The sequence below is a fragment of the Pimephales promelas genome, chromosome 6 (genome assembly GCF_988280905.1).
Source record: "Pimephales promelas chromosome 6, fPimPro1.hap1.1, whole genome shotgun sequence".
Taxonomy (NCBI): domain Eukaryota; kingdom Metazoa; phylum Chordata; class Actinopteri; order Cypriniformes; family Leuciscidae; genus Pimephales; species Pimephales promelas.
In genome coordinates this window covers 11,197,803-11,215,641 of record NC_142774.1, presented here as the reverse complement: position 1 = coordinate 11,215,641, position 17,839 = coordinate 11,197,803, and the positions used below count along the sequence as shown (strand labels likewise).

Below are 17,839 nucleotides of genomic sequence, written 5' to 3'. Positions count from 1 at the left end.
CACTATTTTCTTTTATATTTCAATGTCTGCATGTTTCTGTGCGCTGGACGAAAGAAATGTCCTCAGTAACAATGGTAAAAACTAACATGCATAAACTGTTTTTTTTTTTTTTTTTTTTTTTTTCCAGAACAAATATGTAGGTAGGTTGTAGCTTTCACACCTATGAAACTCTTCAAATGTGTGTGTGAGCAAGCCTATTTCCTTTGGTCAGAAACTTCCTGTTGCAATGCGTATGGATTCTGGTCTCAGAACAGGCGTGAATTGTCAAAAATAACCTTCAGTGAAGAGGCGGAACTGATTCCATTACAGCGGCTAGCCGTGAACTTCGTGAAAGTGAGAAGGAAAACAGAGAAATGTCTCATTTCACCTGAATCGCAAGTAAAAGAATCTTAACACTAAAGAAATAGCCTGCTTTCTGTTTAACTTAAAGAAGTAAATGACTGCTTTCTGCTTAACAAAAAATCTTTGTTCAGCTGCCTTCTTTAAAAGCTAAATAATTTTTAGTAGGAAATCACCAAGTATTTTCCTTTAACTGTATTTAAGAGATTATACCAATAACAACGCTGATGGAAACATAAAAGGCAGAAAACGGTTTATCTTCCTTTGACTGGAAATATTGCGGTCTTTCAGAAATCAAGCAAACACTGGACTGACAACAATGGTGTTATCATGCTTAATAACAGGTACGATTTTAAATTAAATATCTTTACAAAAAAAAAAAAAGATTTAAAATAACCTTCATGAAATAAGTGCTAAAATACAATTCCAGTGTGTCTTTTTACATTTTTGTTTGTGGTAAGCATATGGTTTTTAGATCAAACAGCTCAGTTATATTAAGAAGATTCCAATATATACAAGTCTGTGATTTTGAGTAAATGGAAAAGTCCTGTTAGTGCCTGTCAATTTGTTTTAAAGACTCTGTAGGGAGTAACTTGTTTCTACATGGCACAGGCAGTATATTGCTGATAAAGTGAAGCAGTGTACAAGATGGTCTTTATACAGCCACCCACAACCAAACCATAAGCTCTACTCTTCAGCACAGGAAACCCCAAAAAGGTCAATATAACTGAACATTAAACTCTTAACTGTCACCCCCCCTTTTTTGAATAGAGGTAAGATTGGTCTCATTTTAAAGAAGACATTTGGCAGATTTTTGTTGAAGTGAAATAAATTAAGAAAGAGAAACAGAAAAAAAGTTAAAGAAGTTTGAGTTTATTGAAATGTACAATGTAAAAAAAAATAATTATTCATATTTTATATAAAATATACATGTTCAAAATCTGGGCTACTCTAAAACTGCAGAAAAATCAAAGCCAAAAATCTGAACAAATTTTAGGTTGATATCTCAAAAAATGAGCTTTCTGTGAGATTTTATTTGGGCACAGTACCACACTTTTTCACTACACTGTAAAAACGAATATGCTTTATCTAATCAACAGAATTGTGGCAAGCAATAGATTACAAGCAGTATTATTAATTCAATTTAACAAATTAGAATTGAGTAATAATTAATCAAATTATTCCTTAAATGTTAACCATTTAAAATGAGTAAAGTTTACACCAAAAAAATTAACAAAAATATCTCACTAACAGACAGACGTAAACAATTAATTAAGAATTCTTTATTTTAAATTGCCAACATTGAAGACACCTGATGTTAACAAGAAGAATCAGTGAAGGAAAAAAACATAATTTTAAAACAAACCAACAAACACAGATCACCATAATGGTGACTTCAATTTATGTTTTTTGGTGGTTGTTGTAAGTTTTACTAATTTTAAATGGTTACTTTTAAGGAATTAATTTGATTAATTATTACTCAATTCTAATTTGTTACATTTAATTAATATTATTGCTTGTAATCTGTTGCCACAATTTTTTTGATTAGATAAAGCGTATTCATTTTTACAGTGTAGGGCACAACCAGACTCAATTAGTGCCCATATAAGGGCGCCTCTATTTCCATATGTGTTTTGAGTGATATGAACCATTATTTTCACAATTTTCACACAATTTATGAAGTAGAGGTCATATTCAGAAGTAGTATGGGACGTTTGGCAGATTTTGATATGAATTCAACCTCTAAGAAACATACAAAGAACACACATACGCGTTATTGTTATAGCTTATTGCCACATCTCAATTGGTGAATTTATTATTTTTTCGTAATATTTAAAACATTTTTGGACCTTTTTTTCTAAAATAATTGAATTCTTTTGAACTCTTGGCATGAAAACAAACTGAGGTTTCTACCTTTTTTCATTATTTTCCATGTCTGAACACGCTTTGAGGATGAAAATATTCTTGTTGCACAAATTTGATAAAAATTGATAGATTACAGCTCCTGAGTCATTTATTTTGAAAATCAGTCACCAAATATGGAAACTAGACATTGTAAGCTTTCAAATGATATATAGTTTCTCAATGTTACTTAAGGTCTTTTCTAAGATATTATTGTTTTAAAAATATAATGGCAAGCGTCCCACCTGTAGGACGTGACAGTTAAGGGGTTAAACATTAAAAACACAAAACAACACAATTTTACTCTCTGAGAAAATTGAGAACTAACAATACATTTCAGTTCATTCAGTTAGTTCCAAGACAAATGGATTAAGTAATCATCAATTTTACATTGAGTGGATTGAACACAATGCAATTAAGTTAGGACAAAATGTTTAGCAATTCTGTTTCTTCATGATTATCTTTTCTTTTTGTCAGTTCTCATAATTCTCCCCCTAAACCATTTGGACGCAGTACAATTGAAAGAAGTTAGCCTCGGAGACACAGTGGTATTAAAGTGTAACTTCTCTTTCTACAATGACATCCACTGGCTGAAGATGAGTGAGGGACGACCAATGGCTCTGATGGTCACAAGTCTAAAACATAATGGAGAACTGTCTGTTGTCTGGAACTATAATGAAAGTCGTTTCGAGGGTTTTATGGAGGAGCAGATGACTGTACTAAGAATTTTCCAAATCTCCACTAGCGACCTTTCCACATACCACTGTGCAACATTATATCAAAAACACTTGGATTTTGACAAAGGAGTGCAACTATACAGTAAGCGAGTCCATTGGATTTCTTGAGATATATGTGAGCATTATAATTATTAGTGTGCTTTTCCCTGCTCACCTTTTATATGTTGTTTTTAGCAAACCAACAAAGAAAAGAAAAACCCTTTGATAGTGTAAAAGGTAAGAGAAAAAGTGCTGCTTTTCTATATATTTGGAAACAGTAATTTGTAGTCCTTTTATTGATATGTTTTTACATTAAATAAATATAGTAAATTGATTTTGTGAGCAAATTTTTTCCCCAGCCCTCAAGATAAGCTCTTGTTTATGACTTACTCACTTTATTTCCTAAGAAACAGATTTGTCTGGAGGTCTTAATGGGCTTTCTCTACATTACCAAGTGTTTGCAGCAGTATTGTGTTCTGGCCTACTGGGAATGCTACTGGCGGTTTTTGTGGTGCATATTAAGACAAGAACAAAAAAAAACTACAACATTGAAAAATAATTCCAAAGCCATGGAATTCCAAAATAATTCCAAAGTGTTTTCATTAGTGTTATTATTTGTTTAGTTGGTAAAACATTTTTTTTTAGTAGATTTTGTTTCTTTCAAAGATTCCATGTTGTAATCTTGTGAAATTATCTTTGTTTGCTTTCACTTGCGACCTTAATGTTCAGGTTGGCCTCAATTCTTCATAAATCAACAACAAAAAAAAGGATGTAAGATATTTGGTCTTTATGTCTTCCTTATAACGGTTTCATGCATGTGGTGTTAAAGCTTTTTGGGGTTAAAAATCCTAAATACATATTTGAGAAAACACATAACCACTAGTGTTCAAAACTATCTGTTTGCCTTCTCGAGTCAACGCGGTAAGCTTATAATAATGTTTTTAATTTCCAGTGGATTTCCACGGGAGATTTGAGCATGTCTTTGCGTCATTACGTCACATCGGTGCACATAAAGAGATGTCGGCGTGGAGATAGCCTTTTCTCACAGCACTTAAGTTGATAAAATTAAACGTATCAATTTGATGGCGGATCCAGAAAGGTTCAAACGACAATCACCAGTGACAACAGATTCACCCGCTGTAAAATGCAAAAGACATTGTTCGGACTTCGTAGTGACTACAGAAAAGAGACTGCAACCATATCGGAAGTTCTAGTCACGCAATGCTGACCTTGTTAACATTACTAATTTGAGAACAAAGTATAATTTGCACGGTTTTGCGTGATATGATAACTTATAAGCGATTGTTAGATTTAATTAGCACGATTTACATCAGAACTAGAACAAAAGTGGAAGTCTAGCCTATTTTTTGTGTAAAAAAACTGTGACTTCTTGGCCACCGACTTCGGCATCTTAAATAGAAATATAGATGAATAAAAATACATATAGAGTGTACTGGAATGTTAATATATAGTTTTCAGTCCAAAAATCACAAATATGTCATGAGAACACACAAATAGCACACAAAAACTGCATTTATATCATGTCCAAAGCTATGCCTGTAATTTCTCAGAGGTGGAAATGACGGAGGTGGAAATGACATTTTAGCAGTTTTTCTGCAATATTAGCACACCCTCATGTCATGCTTAGCTGCTTTTAGACTTAGCATGTTGTTTACTCATAATAAACATAATACATTATTTTCATATTTGTTGTACATAATTCAGCCAAACTACAGCCACGGTGGAAATGACGCTGAATAAAAATACTCTGTATAAAAGCTTGAGTTACCTTGATTTTTTTTTTGTACTGAAGAGCACATGTGCCTGAAGTTTCGTCTTCAACTAATACGTCATTTCACTAATATTGCCATGGTTACCAAGTAAATAAAATATTTAAGGTGGATGTATTAAGGTGGATTTTGTTGAGGGAGGTGGAAATGACGGAAAACCTGGGGACAGACTTATTTTATTCCAAAATTAGTTTAAAATTGTGATATACATGTGGAATTTCGATTCGTAAGATATTATTTTATTAGTCCTTAAGACAAACATGTAAAAAAAAAAATTTTTAATCGATTCTTTAATTTGTATTTTTAACATTCAAAGAGGGCCAGTCTGGGCTGGGGACAAGCATAAAACTGCAAAATCTGCTAATAAACAGCCTTGCAAAGGCATTTTAAAAAGAAAACAGGGGCCAGATTTGGTGGTTACTAGGATGATGGAGCATGAACTTCATAAATACAATGTATTTTTGCATTTGTTTGTTTATGTATTTACAAAAAAAAGGCCAAGGACACAAAAGTGCCTGTAGTTGGAGAATCACCCGTTTATTTAAAATTAGACAAATCGGATATTATTTTAATCTCCAATCTGTTGTTTAACAGTTGATAGTATCTCTTTAATGCTTCGCTAACTAGCAGAAGACACTAACCCAGTTGTGCAGTTGGGGCATGTTGTAGCCTAACACTGCGTTACAATGTGCCCCTATTAGAAATATGCTATTATATTCTATACTTTTATAAATTCTATTAAGAAAACAAGAGAAACATGTAAATAAAGACTGAGAGTCAATGTTCATAAATTATTAATTATTATTTTGTTTTGAACTATGCTGTATAGCTGTGTTTCCCAGTGTGTTTGTTAGTATTCTCAAAAATTAGTATATTTTTAATTATTAAAAAATGTCATTATTTTATATGAAAAAGTTAATAATTGTATATTAATAAGAAAATATTTTGGTTTGACTTGTATATATATATTTATATATTCTAAGCTGTTATATGGTGATGTTACAATGTGCCCCTCACATGTTACCCCACCTATGGGGCATGTTGTCACATTTCACTTCCATTCTTTCAGGGCAAATCAAGAAAAAAGTATACACTGTATTAATAAAACAAAACCACATAATTGTACTAGACATGTGGTAAATTAATGTGGGGGAAAAAAAAATCAAATCTCTAAACCCTAAGTAGATTTACACAAATTGACAAAGTCAAAAAGTGTTACGTTGTGCCCCGCTCTCTATCCAACCAATAGAGGTAGACTATCCAACCAATAATTTGGAGCAATGTTTAAATCACCTTCCATAACAACTTTATCTGTCATATGAAAAGCTTTCCACTCTGTCACGTTCCTTTGCTATTATATCCGTAAATTGAAAGCACAATATGTTTTTGGTCACAATAGCTGCAGTCACCTACGTGATCTCCTATGTGACTAATTCCTTTTCCTGTAATTTGTAAACCTAGCATCATAACACCTGCCAAATAATTGGTACCATGAGAACATAAAACATTATTCCCCGCTGTTTCATCAAGATTTTCATCTGCTGTATCCGAATGTGTTTCCTGTAAAAACAAAAAATAAATAAATAATTTGCTTGAAGTTCTTTACAAAATAAAAAAAGTGTCTTGTGCTTTGTAAGATTTTTCAAACAAACCTCTAACATTTAAAGAAGTAAACAAAACCGACATGGAGCTCTAACAAATAAAGATAGAGCTTAATGAATAATGCTCTTGAATTAACAAAAGAACAGGAATGAGCAATTCTGTCCAAAGTATGGCTCAACCAAACCTAATAATGCAGTCAAAAACTTGGGCAATTTAATCATATCAATGAGTCTTTTTTCAATGAATCAATGCATTTTTTTTAACCAAAATTGGTAACAGCCCATAATAACAACTTGGAAATATGTGCATCAAGGATGAACCGAAGCAGAATACTAAATCTCCTTGGTATTAAAACCATGGTTAATTTTCGTAAGGGTTCAATCCCCAAACTCCAGCACAGCAGGTGGCAGCGCGTGCACCTCAGGTAAAGAAGAAAGCTAACCATGTTGTTAGCTTTTGCTAGCAGTTTAGCCAGAGCCCTCTGGTTTAGCTTAGTTTAGCTCTTTAGTTTTAGTTGTTAGTTTTTGTTTCTTTTACTATCTATGGTTGTTAGCTGTCCGCGCGAGTTATTTGATTGGTGGGTATTTGTAAAACAAAACTTTTGTTTGGAAAAAAGTAACTTAAAATCGCTATTTTAAAGATTCTGTGGTTTGGTTTAACGATCGTTTTCATCACTCTCTGCATTTCACGCAATTAATGCCCACTTCTGACCGATTAAAAGGTCGTGTGATTTCTTTTTACATTCATTGGAATCGAACCTATAAAATTCGGAACAAGATCTGGAAACCGGGTAGGTGTGCTATTGTTTGAACATTTTCAAGCTTGCATTTGTCATCTAACGTTAGCAGCTAAACATATTCTGCTGCATTACCAATTGTCTTAACCACTAATAATAGGCCTTTTGAATATTTATGTTTAACTGTGCTTTAAAAAATCAATTAATTAAAGCAAGAATAAATATATAAAATACATAAAATATATATATATATATATATATATATATATATATATATATATATATATATATATATATCTCAAAGCAATTTCAAAGCAACTTTATTTTTATTAACTTTTATATTTACAATTTATATTATATTTTATGTTATACTTTTATACTATTTATTAATAACTATTTATTAGTTATTAAGGTAGATAAATTATATTAATATTTGCTTTCACTAATATAATCTCTGATTTAAAAAATGAGTTTTAATAATCATAAAAACTTAGGCATGATGTTGAAACAGTGTAAGACACAAATGATTGACTGGAATTGCTTCTCTCAGTTTATCACCCTTTTTGTTGTTAAATAAATTGCATTCTTTTATCTAAATTAAGTCTTATTCTTGTTTTCCCTCGTAAATGCTCCAGTTTAAGAGTCAAACTAGGATGCCATTTTGTCATGTACCAGGCATGAACCCATCAGGGACCCACGGTTACTGTCTTCTATTACTCTTTGGTAAGATGTCAATTTCTATTCTTTTGGGAAATAATATATGAAGAGTTCAGATGCAAAAGCCTCTAAATGCCATTTGAAATTTTCTTCTTTAATGATGATTTTTATCAAACTTGTATATTTAAGTTCAGTAATTTCACTTAAATTGCAATGATAATTACCTATTAATTGTTATTTAAGTGAAATTACTGAACTTAAATATATATGTTTGATAAAAATCATCATTAAAGAAGAAAATTTTAAATGGCATTTAGAGGCTTTTGCATCTGAACTCTTCATATTGTGATTTCTCTTGTTGATAACTTTTTAATTAAGCAATGTGGTCTTTCCACACATATAGCTGCTTATTGAGCTCTGTTCAACTTTGTTGCATTGCATCGTCAATGGCTACTACTATTGCTTATCACTTTGTCATTGCAAAAGCCTATCACTTCCCACATTATAGTGTTTTAATTAGTTTCTATTTAAACTAGCTTTTTTTGTGTGTGTGATAATGAAACATGCCAATCTAATTTTTTTTCTGTCTTCCCTGCTAACTTTAGTTGGAATTCTGTGTGAAGAAGTCCCTGATGCAGTGAAAGTTAGGGATACTGCGATTATCCCTTGTAAGGAGACATGTAATGGCAAACTTTTATGGGTATTAAAAACTAAAAATGAAAATTTGGACGTCTTGAAATGTGAGCAAGGGACTTGCACAGAAGGAGATGGCTTTAAGAACAGAGTAAGCATCTTTGAAAACTCCGGAAACCCGTCTCTAAAACTGTATCCTGTTCTGTACAATGATGAAGGCTGGTACATGGTCTATTGTGATTCGAAGTTTTTTTGTAAATTTCATCTGGAAGTGTTTGGTAAGTTCTGTCTTCATTAGTTAAGCATGCTATAAGATCATTTCTAAAATTGGACAGTTTACCATCCTAGTTTGCTTGCCACTGCTCAATGTGATATTATGCATTGTTTTGTGTCTTTTTATTGTTTAGTCCCCACTACTGTGAATGCCACAATCAGAAACAACGTCACACTTCCCTGCTACGCACGTACAGAGAAACGGATCGCTGATGATGCTGTGAACGTCTTATGGAAAAAAGATGACCAAACTGTGTTACAAGTTCAAAAAGGAATTCCAAAGCATGGTTCAAGTTTTACAGGCAGGGCATCAGTTTCACTACATCATTATAAGGACGGAGATCTATCGCTTACCATATCCTCGGTCACCATGGCAGATAAGGGATTATATCGATGCTATCACAATACAGAAGAGGAACATGGGCATCCTGGTGCTGTCACTCTTAATGTTATAGGTTGTTGAATGTTATTTTTTTTTTTTCAGTGTTTCTATTTCTACAGAAAAAGAAAAGATTATTTTACTAAAACGGGATTTTTTTTTCCTTCAGCTCATCAAAAGGTCTATGCAAAGAAGTTTGGCGACAATCTCACCCTTGACCTGTTCGGCTCAGACCATGTGACTGTAACTTTCACTGGTTCCACTGAGACCCAGGTTTGCAATGTAAGTGGAAACCATGCTGAGTGTTCACCTGAATACACTAACAGAGTATCTGTTGTGAAAAACTCCCTTGTGCTGGGCATGTTGACAACTTCTGATAGAGGGACGTTTACTGTGAAAGACAAAATGGGTGAAGTCATTAGTATCAACACTGTCACTGTGGAGGGTAAGTTTTAAATCAATCAAGTTTAAAATGTTTTATCGTCAAGTTTAAAAAAAAAAAAAAACAGATCAATGAAAAATTTGTTAAGCTTTTTGCATTCTCTTTTCTGTCGTCCACAGGGGTGACCCAGAGAAATTACTACGTAGCTCCGTCTGTACTGACTGGTTTACTCGGTTCAGTCGGTTGCATTTTTCTTTTCTTTTGGTGTCATAGAAAGTCAAAAGCAAATGCAAATGAGTCTACTGGGATTACAGAGCCACTCGGAGAAGCTGCGTTCATCGAATTGTCACAACAAGAAACTAGCCCAAATATTCCAGGGGAGTCTGACGTTTCTGTCCACACACCTGTAGAGGAGACCATGCGTATGATGGTGACCCCTATGATGGACAAGCAGGACAACACTGAATAGGAGGAATCTATTTTACCTCAGGATTAAGACTAGGAGAAACAATGTAGGATACTTTAAGGAAAAAGTATAGTTCTGCTATACTGTACAATGAGAAAGATGGCATTATGTTTAGGGTACTCTTGGGGTAATTGCATAACTGTGCCATTGAACAATATAAGAAACACAAAGAGAAAGGAATTACAGTTTTAAAGCTCAGGAATGCTTAATTCAGGGAAAACATGAACTGCCTTCAAGACATTTGCTGGACCACTGAAATGCCTGGGATCTAAGAACTGTTCTCTACTTGTTTCTTTGTGTAAAACATTTTTAAAGGTATTTAAAAGGTACTAAAAACCATAGAGCACATGTTTTTAGTTTTTCGAAGTAGCTTCCAGTTAGCCACAGAATGTACTTTACAAGTCTTTTCCTGATAAGCTTATCCGGCTGACAGGCATCTGAAGTCATTACGGTTGAGCCAGACATGCTAGAACTGCACAACTATTATTCTTGCCATGATGGCACTAACTTCCAAATGTCAGATGTGCCTTCACTGCATTACTATGCACTTTTTCTTATTGCGCTTTGATACATTGCACTTTTTCTAATATTCTAAAGCTTTATTTTTTTTTCTATTTAATTGTAAAGTTACTGTAATAGTTTAAGTTAAATGTCTTTGTTATTAATTAACCTTTGTGGCCTGAATTCATGACTGATCATTGGAAAAGAAATTCAAAGTTGTTTTTATAGAAGATGACCATGTATTCAACTTTTTTGAACAAAATTTGTAACTTTTTGCAAGGTTTTTTAATACAAGGATTGAACAATCTGATATTATTTCAGTTATGATCTCTTGTGACTTAAGTCCCAACAAATGCACACAAGCTTATAAATGTGTACTTGTTCATGTGTGATATAAAAGTTTAGGACTCTACTTAATTTTTTATTACTACTGTTTCCAACATTATCGAAACTGAAATGAAAACTTGTATAGGTGTTATGACATAAAAATTGAAAATCAAATGATTTTAGATTCTGAAATGTTATAAATAAATTAGATATGATGATGTCATAAATGTTTGACATGTTTTGCATAACTATTTTAGTTAACCTATGGATTACAGCTACAACATGTATACATGAGTAAAAATCCCCATAACCACTTATTACCATATATATATATATATATATATATATATATATATATATATATAAGTAGACATTGTTTTAGGTCAAATTACAGGTTTTCAGCTTTTGTGTTCTCATGGTCTATAGGGCTAACATTTGTGTACTACATGACATTGTGAATGATCTAAGACCCAAGACATTCAGACCAGGAGCAATGAGATTATAACACAAACAGTGTTTTCATATAGGTTAAGAGAAAAAACTACAGGTGAGACCACATTTTTGTTTTCTTCTGTCTGTGCAGGTTACAGTGAGTGTGATGTCACGCGACATGTACATCTGTGCACGTTTAGTCACTAAGAACCCCAAATACTTAACTCAAATAACCACAAATACTTCCAGAATCCTGGAGGTGAACTTAAAAATATATGAATAACAAAACCACAACTAATGCTTCCCAATACCCTACTGATAAACACAGCTGGATTAGCGTTGGACTCTAATTGGTTGACCTAGACCATCCAGCTCAATAAAAGCCTGGAGGTCTACTGTACATGACAGAGCAAATCACAGGAGTGACAGACAGGTGGGTGCCAGAAGGTTTCTGCTATTAAAAGATGATTTGAATACCAAATTCAGACTGTGTAGTTTTAAAATGTGTTTGATGATATTTTTCAGATTGTAAGATGAAGAACTTTGTTGTCATCTTTATGGTACTGGCCATAATGGCTGATGTGAGTACATTGATTCATTCTTTGGTCATTCATGACTGATCAATTCATCCAAACGTGCTTTAATCTCTGATTCATTTTTCTCTTTTAGATCACCACAGCCAAGGTAAGATCATTCATCTCATCAGGATCATCTTGTGTTAAGTTTGTGAATATTGATGCTTTAAGCTGCGCTTATTTTTAGAAGCTGCGTCTGATCAACGGTCTGAATGGTGGTCTGGTTACTGGTGTAAATGGAGTTAACCCTCAACTGGTGGGTGGTGTGAATCCACCCATATTTTCTGGTGGCGCTGCTGTTATAGGACAGCCTCCGTTTACACAAGTAGGAACTGATAATTTACCACTTAATTGCGTTGTATATCCCACTGGGATAATGTGCAGGTGATCAAACTCTTTCGTATCTGACAGTTTCTGCCTGGAGCCGCTCTTCCTCCATATGTGCTTCAGCAGCCACCCGTGGCCGCAGTTCCCTACGCCCCACCCAACATGGGACCTCAGTTGGCGTATCCTTTTGCTCCCTCTAACGGGGTATTCATTCATGTTCATTCGCAATGTTTATGTGTTACAATATACATTTATTTCCAATCTAATCTGAGATGTGTTGTGTTTCGACCATGTTCTGATAAACAGGGACTGCCGTATTACATTGGTGGGCCCCAGAATCAACCAGGGTTATTCCCTCCTCAGCAGCAAGTTGCGGTAAACAAATCTTCTAGTTGCTAGTACTATGCTAATGCTAAAAATTCAAAGCATGGACCACAAATTATGTTTCTGTAACTGTAGGCTGGACAAGGCCCTGTTGGAAACAATCAAGCTGCAGGCCCAATACCACCAGGTTCACTGACTAGATTTAAGGTAAGTTTTGTCATGCAATTTCTCCTTCATTGCATCAACCCTCCGTCCATCATCAAGTATTTCCAATTTCAATCCTGAGAAGGAATGATATTAATAAAACATACAGGAGAGAAAAAAATCTTTCTCAAAATCCTTGGTTTTTTTTAGGCACTGGTGGTCTATTTTGTAATTTTAATTATTCCTCTTAGACTTGCAAAGAAAACACCCAAAATGCATATTTAATTGTTTGTTTTACTACACTTTATCTGTTTGTATCTGCTTATTTCAATTACATAATATATTCTGAAGGTATTTATAGTTAATATGTAATTTACCTGATATATATTCATCATTTTACTCCTAAAAACATGGTGATTTTTTTCGATAATTTTTTTTTTGTTGACAGTAATTTCTAATTTGTGATAAAAAGCGATATCCAATACATCAAAATGAAGCATGAATTTTGAACCTGGCTTTTTCCAGTATTCAGATTTCTGTGCTATTATGCAAATGAGCCATTATCTACATAAATATGCAGTCATTTGCATATTTGAACAACATTTCGGAAAAAATTTACTGTGATTAATCAACTGGGAGAAGCATATTGATGATCATTATTTAGATTTGTCAAATAATTTCTTTTCTAAAAGTTCTTGGTACAAAGTGTACTTCATTGTTTATATGCAGCATTACAAAGTGTACTTCATTGTTTATAATGCTGCATACAAACAACTTCGTTGTTTATATGCAGCATTCAACAGGGCAGAATTCCTGTCATCCACCTTTCTAACTGTTAAATGATTCTTCATTTTTCTCAGCGCTCCTTCCTCAGAAGGACCACAAGACCCCCTGTCTCAGTCACCCAGGTATGTTGAAAAAAATATATATATATTTTCCATCTGTCTGAAATCTAATGGGTGGTACATTCTAATATAATTCTGACTTAATCATCTGCATACAGATCCCAGCTCAGGTCAGCCCAACTGTGTCTGGAAATTTAGGGGAAAGACGTGTTTGAATCGCTGAGGTGTGTTTTACATGCTTTGTTAGACATATCTTTTAATGCACGCTAATCATTACCTTTGCTGAGAAGCTGTTTGTTTCTTTTCACAGATACTTTCAAGATATCTCCTCTTCTTTTCTACATTAAATGTCATTTTCTATTTACAATATTATATAATCATTGCTGATAAGTAAAATGTATTCCTAATTAAGCCATTCTAATTGTCTTAACTTTGCTTTTTACTGACAAATTATCAGCATGTGTAATAAATGTTTGTACCGAATACTTAATAAAAGTCGTTGTAGCAACTGTGAAAATTTTCTCTTTTGATTTTTACTCTCTTAAAAATATGATTATATAGTTCACGCTGAGTTTATTTGTGTTATATTGCCATCTACTGTTTTCCTGCAGTTATTGTGGGCATTTAAAAGGAAAATAAATAACATCAAACAGTTAATACTAACACTATCATGATGATTATGATCACTATCATCACTGTTTAAAAAAGAAAAGAAAAAGAAAAAGGATTAAATCCAAATTTTTTTTTGCATTCTCGGTCACTAAATTGTCTCAGTTCTTCACAAAGCAAACATCTCTCCATTAAGGAGGTCTCTGAAAAAAACTAATTTCTGATGTGTGCACTGACTAGACTAAAGAAAACCATAACAATTATTATGGTTCAGACTACCAGACTAAAAGCATGCTGAAATGTGGTTGTTTCAGAAGATATTTTATTACCACAAAATAGCATCAGGACTTATACAAATTGAAAACTCTTCAAAATGTTTTACAGACATAATAAAGACATAAGCTGCTTAGATTTGTTGGTATTTTATCATAATAATAGATTTTGGGGTCAGTATCAACAACTTACAGTACACACACACACACACACACATATATATATATGCATATATGCATTATATATACATACATATATAAAAATGGGTTCAGTAAGATTTTGTTTTTAATGTGCTTTGATTTGGCATGGATGCATAAAATGGATCAAAAATACAGTGAAGACTTTTAAATAAATTATTTTCTTTTGAACTTTCTAGTCATCAAAAAAAAAAAAAAAAAAAAAAAACCCGAAAAAACCCATCCATGGCTTCAACAAAATATTAAGTGGCACAACTGTTTTCAACATTAATAATAAGAATTTATGCATTGTTTGAGGTAGCCTACTTATATGCACAGGTAGGTACATACCTTTTGAAAGGGTACTGTTCCAGTGACAGCTTTTTGTACCTTTTTTTCTGAGAGTGTAGCGCAATGTTACTTTGTTTTCCCATTTATTGACTGACAGCTATCCTGTCCCCATGTTGGGAAATCGTGAGTAAGATGCACGAGAAGGTGTTGTGTGTACTGTGTGTGAACATGGTGTTTATTGTAGTTTTAGAATAAATGCGAACAGGCATGATTAATTTCAGACACAAAACAGATTCAGTATAGCCTACCTCAAAATATACAAAAAGTGAAATGCAAACCAAGGCTATTACCCAAACCTTTAATAATTATTTATATTAAATTACTCAAATATACTTTATATTTAATCTCACTTTATTAATCAACATCTTTGCTGCTGACCTTCGATGATCCAATTCAACCATCGATAAAAAAATGACTTTAGATAAACATCACATTTTGTGTTTTGTAAAATCAACAACATTTGTGTTTTGTTTGTGTGGACTGCGCCCTCTACTGTTCATGCGTGAATTTGCATTTTCTTCTGCCCCAATTTCCCCAAAGCTATTTATTTCACTTTTAGTGTTAAAAGGCCTTCGCATTTGCCAAAAATATAATTTTTTTTTTGTTATAACCCCCCCCCCCCCCCCAAAAAAAAAAGCCCAGATGTGAAAAGTAACGCAAAAGTAATGATACATTACTTTCCATAGTAAGTAACGCAATAAGTTATCTTGTAGAGTATCGATTATTGCAAAACTGTAGCACATTAATTTTAAAAGCAACTTTCCCCAACACTGAATTTATTTATGTATACGTAGGCTATATAGGCCTATGTATGTATTAATCCATTTCTGCATATTAGAATGATTTCTGAATAATCACGTGACATGGCTATCACAAAAATTATTCCCATTTTAAAGTAGAAATTTGTTAAATATTAAAACTAGAATGTTGCCAGTTTACTGTAATGTTAATCACATAAATACAGCTTTGGTGAGCATGAGACTTTCAAAAATATAATCAACCCCAAACTTTTGAACGATCAGATAGGCTATCCTATATCAGCTTTATTATTTCCTTAGGCTACACATTTGTGTGTGTGTGAATTAGAGTTACATACTTAAAAATCTGGTGACTAAATTCAAAATAGAATGTAGTCTAAAATAGATACTAAATAAATATTGTTTTGGGATATTCGTTGATTGTATTATAACGCCATCTACTGGACACTTAGGTTGCTGCGCACTTTAAAAAGGAAAAAGGTCACTAACATTTCAGTCTGGTTCTTCTGTCTGGAATACTCAGCCCCTAAAACATGTAATTAGGGAGTGGTGATGACCACACTAATTGCTATAATTATTGTTTTGAAGAGAATGATTTAATCTGTTTATCTTGCTTTCTCAGTCAGAAACATAATTGGTCTCCTTACCTCAGTGCAAACAGCTCTTCATTCTGCCTGCTTATTAGTCTGTGAATCTGACAACACTCAGTCCTGGTCTTGGGCCTTTGTTTGATATGTTAAGCATTAAATGTGTTTAATGACTTACTATATAGACTTCTTATTTCATCAAAACATGCTGTACTAACAGACATACTCTCACCCAGACAATTGATGAGAACAATTAGCAGTGTGTGTTTGACTATTGACCATAATGATATGTATATATATATATATATATATATGACGTGTTATAGACAAATTGAGAAACATGACACACTGCATGTGTCACAAATACAGCAACCTGATATTATAAGAGGGCAAGAACCACTTTAAAAGCAAACGGGGGATAAGACGATAATAGTTTGCACTTCTGCTCTGCCATGAATGTACTTTTATTTTCTATAATATTGTGTATTTACTGACTGTTTTATCATAAGTATACAACATTTTATCTCTGTGTCCCTGTTTTCTTCTGTATTTGTTCATTGTCATTGATTTTTCATCCACAGCTTACCAAGATGAAGTTTCAGGCCATCTTTTCCATGGCTGGTCTTCTCAGCATTTGCACTTGTGCCCCTGTAAGTGTACATTTATCAATAATAAAATAAATAAATAAATGAATGTTTACAGTTTGAACCTAAAGCAACAAAACGGTTTGTATTTCACAGATCTACCAGCCACAAATTGGAATAATTGCAAGTAACAGTAATGAGGTATGTATCTTATATTTTTTGTATAAATTATTTATTAAATGTTATACATATTAAATTACACTTTAAAAATTTTAGTCAGTAAGATTTTTGAAAGTTTCTTCTACTCACCAAGGCTGCATTTACTTGATCTAAACACAGTGCAAAATTGTAATATTGTAAAATATTGCACTGTAAAAAATATATATTGTTGGATTAACTTAAAAATTAAGTAACCTGGTTGCCTTAAAATTTTAAGTTGATTGAACTGGAAAAAGTGAGTTAATACAATGAAGGAGATTGATTTAATCATCAGAAACTCAAAATAATAAGTTATCTGAACTAATATATATATATATATATATATATATATATATATATGAAGAGTTCAGATGCAAAAGCCTCTAAATGCCATTTGAAATTTTCTTCTTTAATGATGATTTTTTATCAAACTTGTATATTTAAGTTCAGTAATTTCACTTAAATAACTATTAATAGGTAATTATCTTTGCCATTTAAGTGAAATTACTGAACTTAAATATACAAGTTTGATAAAAATCATCATTAAAGAAGAAAATTTCAAATGGCTTTTAGAGGCTTTTGCATCTGAACTCTTCATATATATATATTAAAAAGCTGACTGATCCCAAACTTTTGAACAAGAGTGTGTATATTTGTTGGTTACACTTTATTTTAAAGTGACGTTACAGTGTAATTGCAAATATAAGTACTGCATAACATTATTTATCTAGGCTACATATACTTACTATAAGTTTAAGGTTAGGGTCGGCTTTTGTTTAGGTTTAGTTGCTTGTAATTATGCATAATTTACTGTTACTATTACATTTACTGTATGAAACGTGTAAGTACGTCACCTTAAAATAAAGTTTTATCTTGTTTTCTGTCACGATTAATTGTTAATCGTTGCTTCCTTGTAGGTTTTGCGTATCAATGGACTCACTCTGGCAAGTTTG

At 32.8% G+C, this 17,839-nt stretch overlaps 3 protein-coding genes across 5 annotated transcripts; all 3 read left to right on the top strand.

Moving 5' to 3' along the window:
• Positions 1-116: 116 nt before the first annotated feature.
• LOC148978499 (uncharacterized) lies at positions 117-3,784 on the top strand. Its single transcript, XM_089132088.1, has 5 exons — positions 117-378; positions 631-683; positions 2,719-3,060; positions 3,153-3,194; positions 3,371-3,784. The coding sequence occupies exons 2-5, from the start codon at positions 659-661 to the stop codon at positions 3,514-3,516; spliced, it is 555 nt and encodes a 184-aa protein (XP_088988214.1). The 5' UTR covers positions 117-378; positions 631-658; the 3' UTR covers positions 3,517-3,784.
• Positions 3,785-6,792: 3,008 nt separating this feature from the next.
• On the top strand, positions 6,793-10,686 carry LOC120491500 (uncharacterized). Its single transcript, XM_089132086.1, has 6 exons — positions 6,793-7,139; positions 7,721-7,808; positions 8,342-8,653; positions 8,783-9,103; positions 9,197-9,472; positions 9,589-10,686. Exons 2-6 carry the CDS (start codon positions 7,739-7,741, stop codon positions 9,876-9,878), a joined length of 1,269 nt encoding a protein of 422 aa, XP_088988212.1. The 5' UTR covers positions 6,793-7,139; positions 7,721-7,738; the 3' UTR covers positions 9,879-10,686.
• A 443-nt stretch (positions 10,687-11,129) lies between these two features.
• scpp9 (secretory calcium-binding phosphoprotein 9) lies at positions 11,130-16,862 on the top strand. 3 transcript variants are annotated; one of them, XR_016168822.1, is made up of 10 exons: positions 11,130-11,568; positions 11,661-11,716; positions 11,805-11,819; positions 11,898-12,035; positions 12,122-12,412; positions 12,497-12,568; positions 13,366-13,413; positions 13,509-13,574; positions 16,686-16,754; positions 16,845-16,862. XR_016168822.1 is itself a non-coding variant. In XM_039648617.2 (10 exons), the coding sequence occupies exons 2-9, from the start codon at positions 11,669-11,671 to the stop codon at positions 13,563-13,565; spliced, it is 567 nt and encodes a 188-aa protein (XP_039504551.2). In that variant the 5' UTR covers positions 11,136-11,568; positions 11,661-11,668; the 3' UTR covers positions 13,566-13,574; positions 13,661-13,861. The 3 variants fall into 3 exon arrangements, 2 of the variants coding, with proteins under 2 accessions (XP_088988213.1, XP_039504551.2); XM_039648617.2 differs by lacking the exons at positions 16,686-16,754; positions 16,845-16,862 and adding an exon at positions 13,661-13,861 and having other exon boundaries at positions 11,136-11,568; positions 12,122-12,241; positions 12,344-12,412; XM_089132087.1 differs by lacking the exons at positions 16,686-16,754; positions 16,845-16,862 and adding an exon at positions 13,661-13,861 and having other exon boundaries at positions 11,131-11,568.
• Positions 16,863-17,839: the final 977 nt, after the last annotated feature.

Bases quoted from the DNA above. Each gene is read 5' to 3' on its own strand.
- LOC120491500 (XM_089132086.1), top strand. From the start codon at position 7,739: ATGCCATTTTGTCATGTACCAGGCATGAACCCATCAGGGACCCACGGT. The intron at 7,809-8,341 runs GTAAGATGTCAA...CTTCCCTGCTAA, and splicing joins CTGTCTTCTATTACTCTTTG to CTTTAGTTGGAATTCTGTGT. The intron at 8,654-8,782 runs GTAAGTTCTGTC...TTTATTGTTTAG, and splicing joins ATTTCATCTGGAAGTGTTTG to TCCCCACTACTGTGAATGCC.
- LOC148978499 (XM_089132088.1), top strand. From the start codon at position 659: ATGGTGTTATCATGCTTAATAACAG. The intron at 684-2,718 runs GTACGATTTTAA...TCTTTTTGTCAG, and splicing joins GTTATCATGCTTAATAACAG to TTCTCATAATTCTCCCCCTA. The intron at 3,195-3,370 runs GTAAGAGAAAAA...CCTAAGAAACAG, and splicing joins ACCCTTTGATAGTGTAAAAG to ATTTGTCTGGAGGTCTTAAT.
- scpp9 (XM_089132087.1), top strand. From the start codon at position 11,669: ATGAAGAACTTTGTTGTCATCTTTATGGTACTGGCCATAATGGCTGAT. The intron at 12,569-13,365 runs GTAAGTTTTGTC...CATTTTTCTCAG, and splicing joins GTTCACTGACTAGATTTAAG to CGCTCCTTCCTCAGAAGGAC. The intron at 13,414-13,508 runs GTATGTTGAAAA...ATCTGCATACAG, and splicing joins CCCCTGTCTCAGTCACCCAG to ATCCCAGCTCAGGTCAGCCC.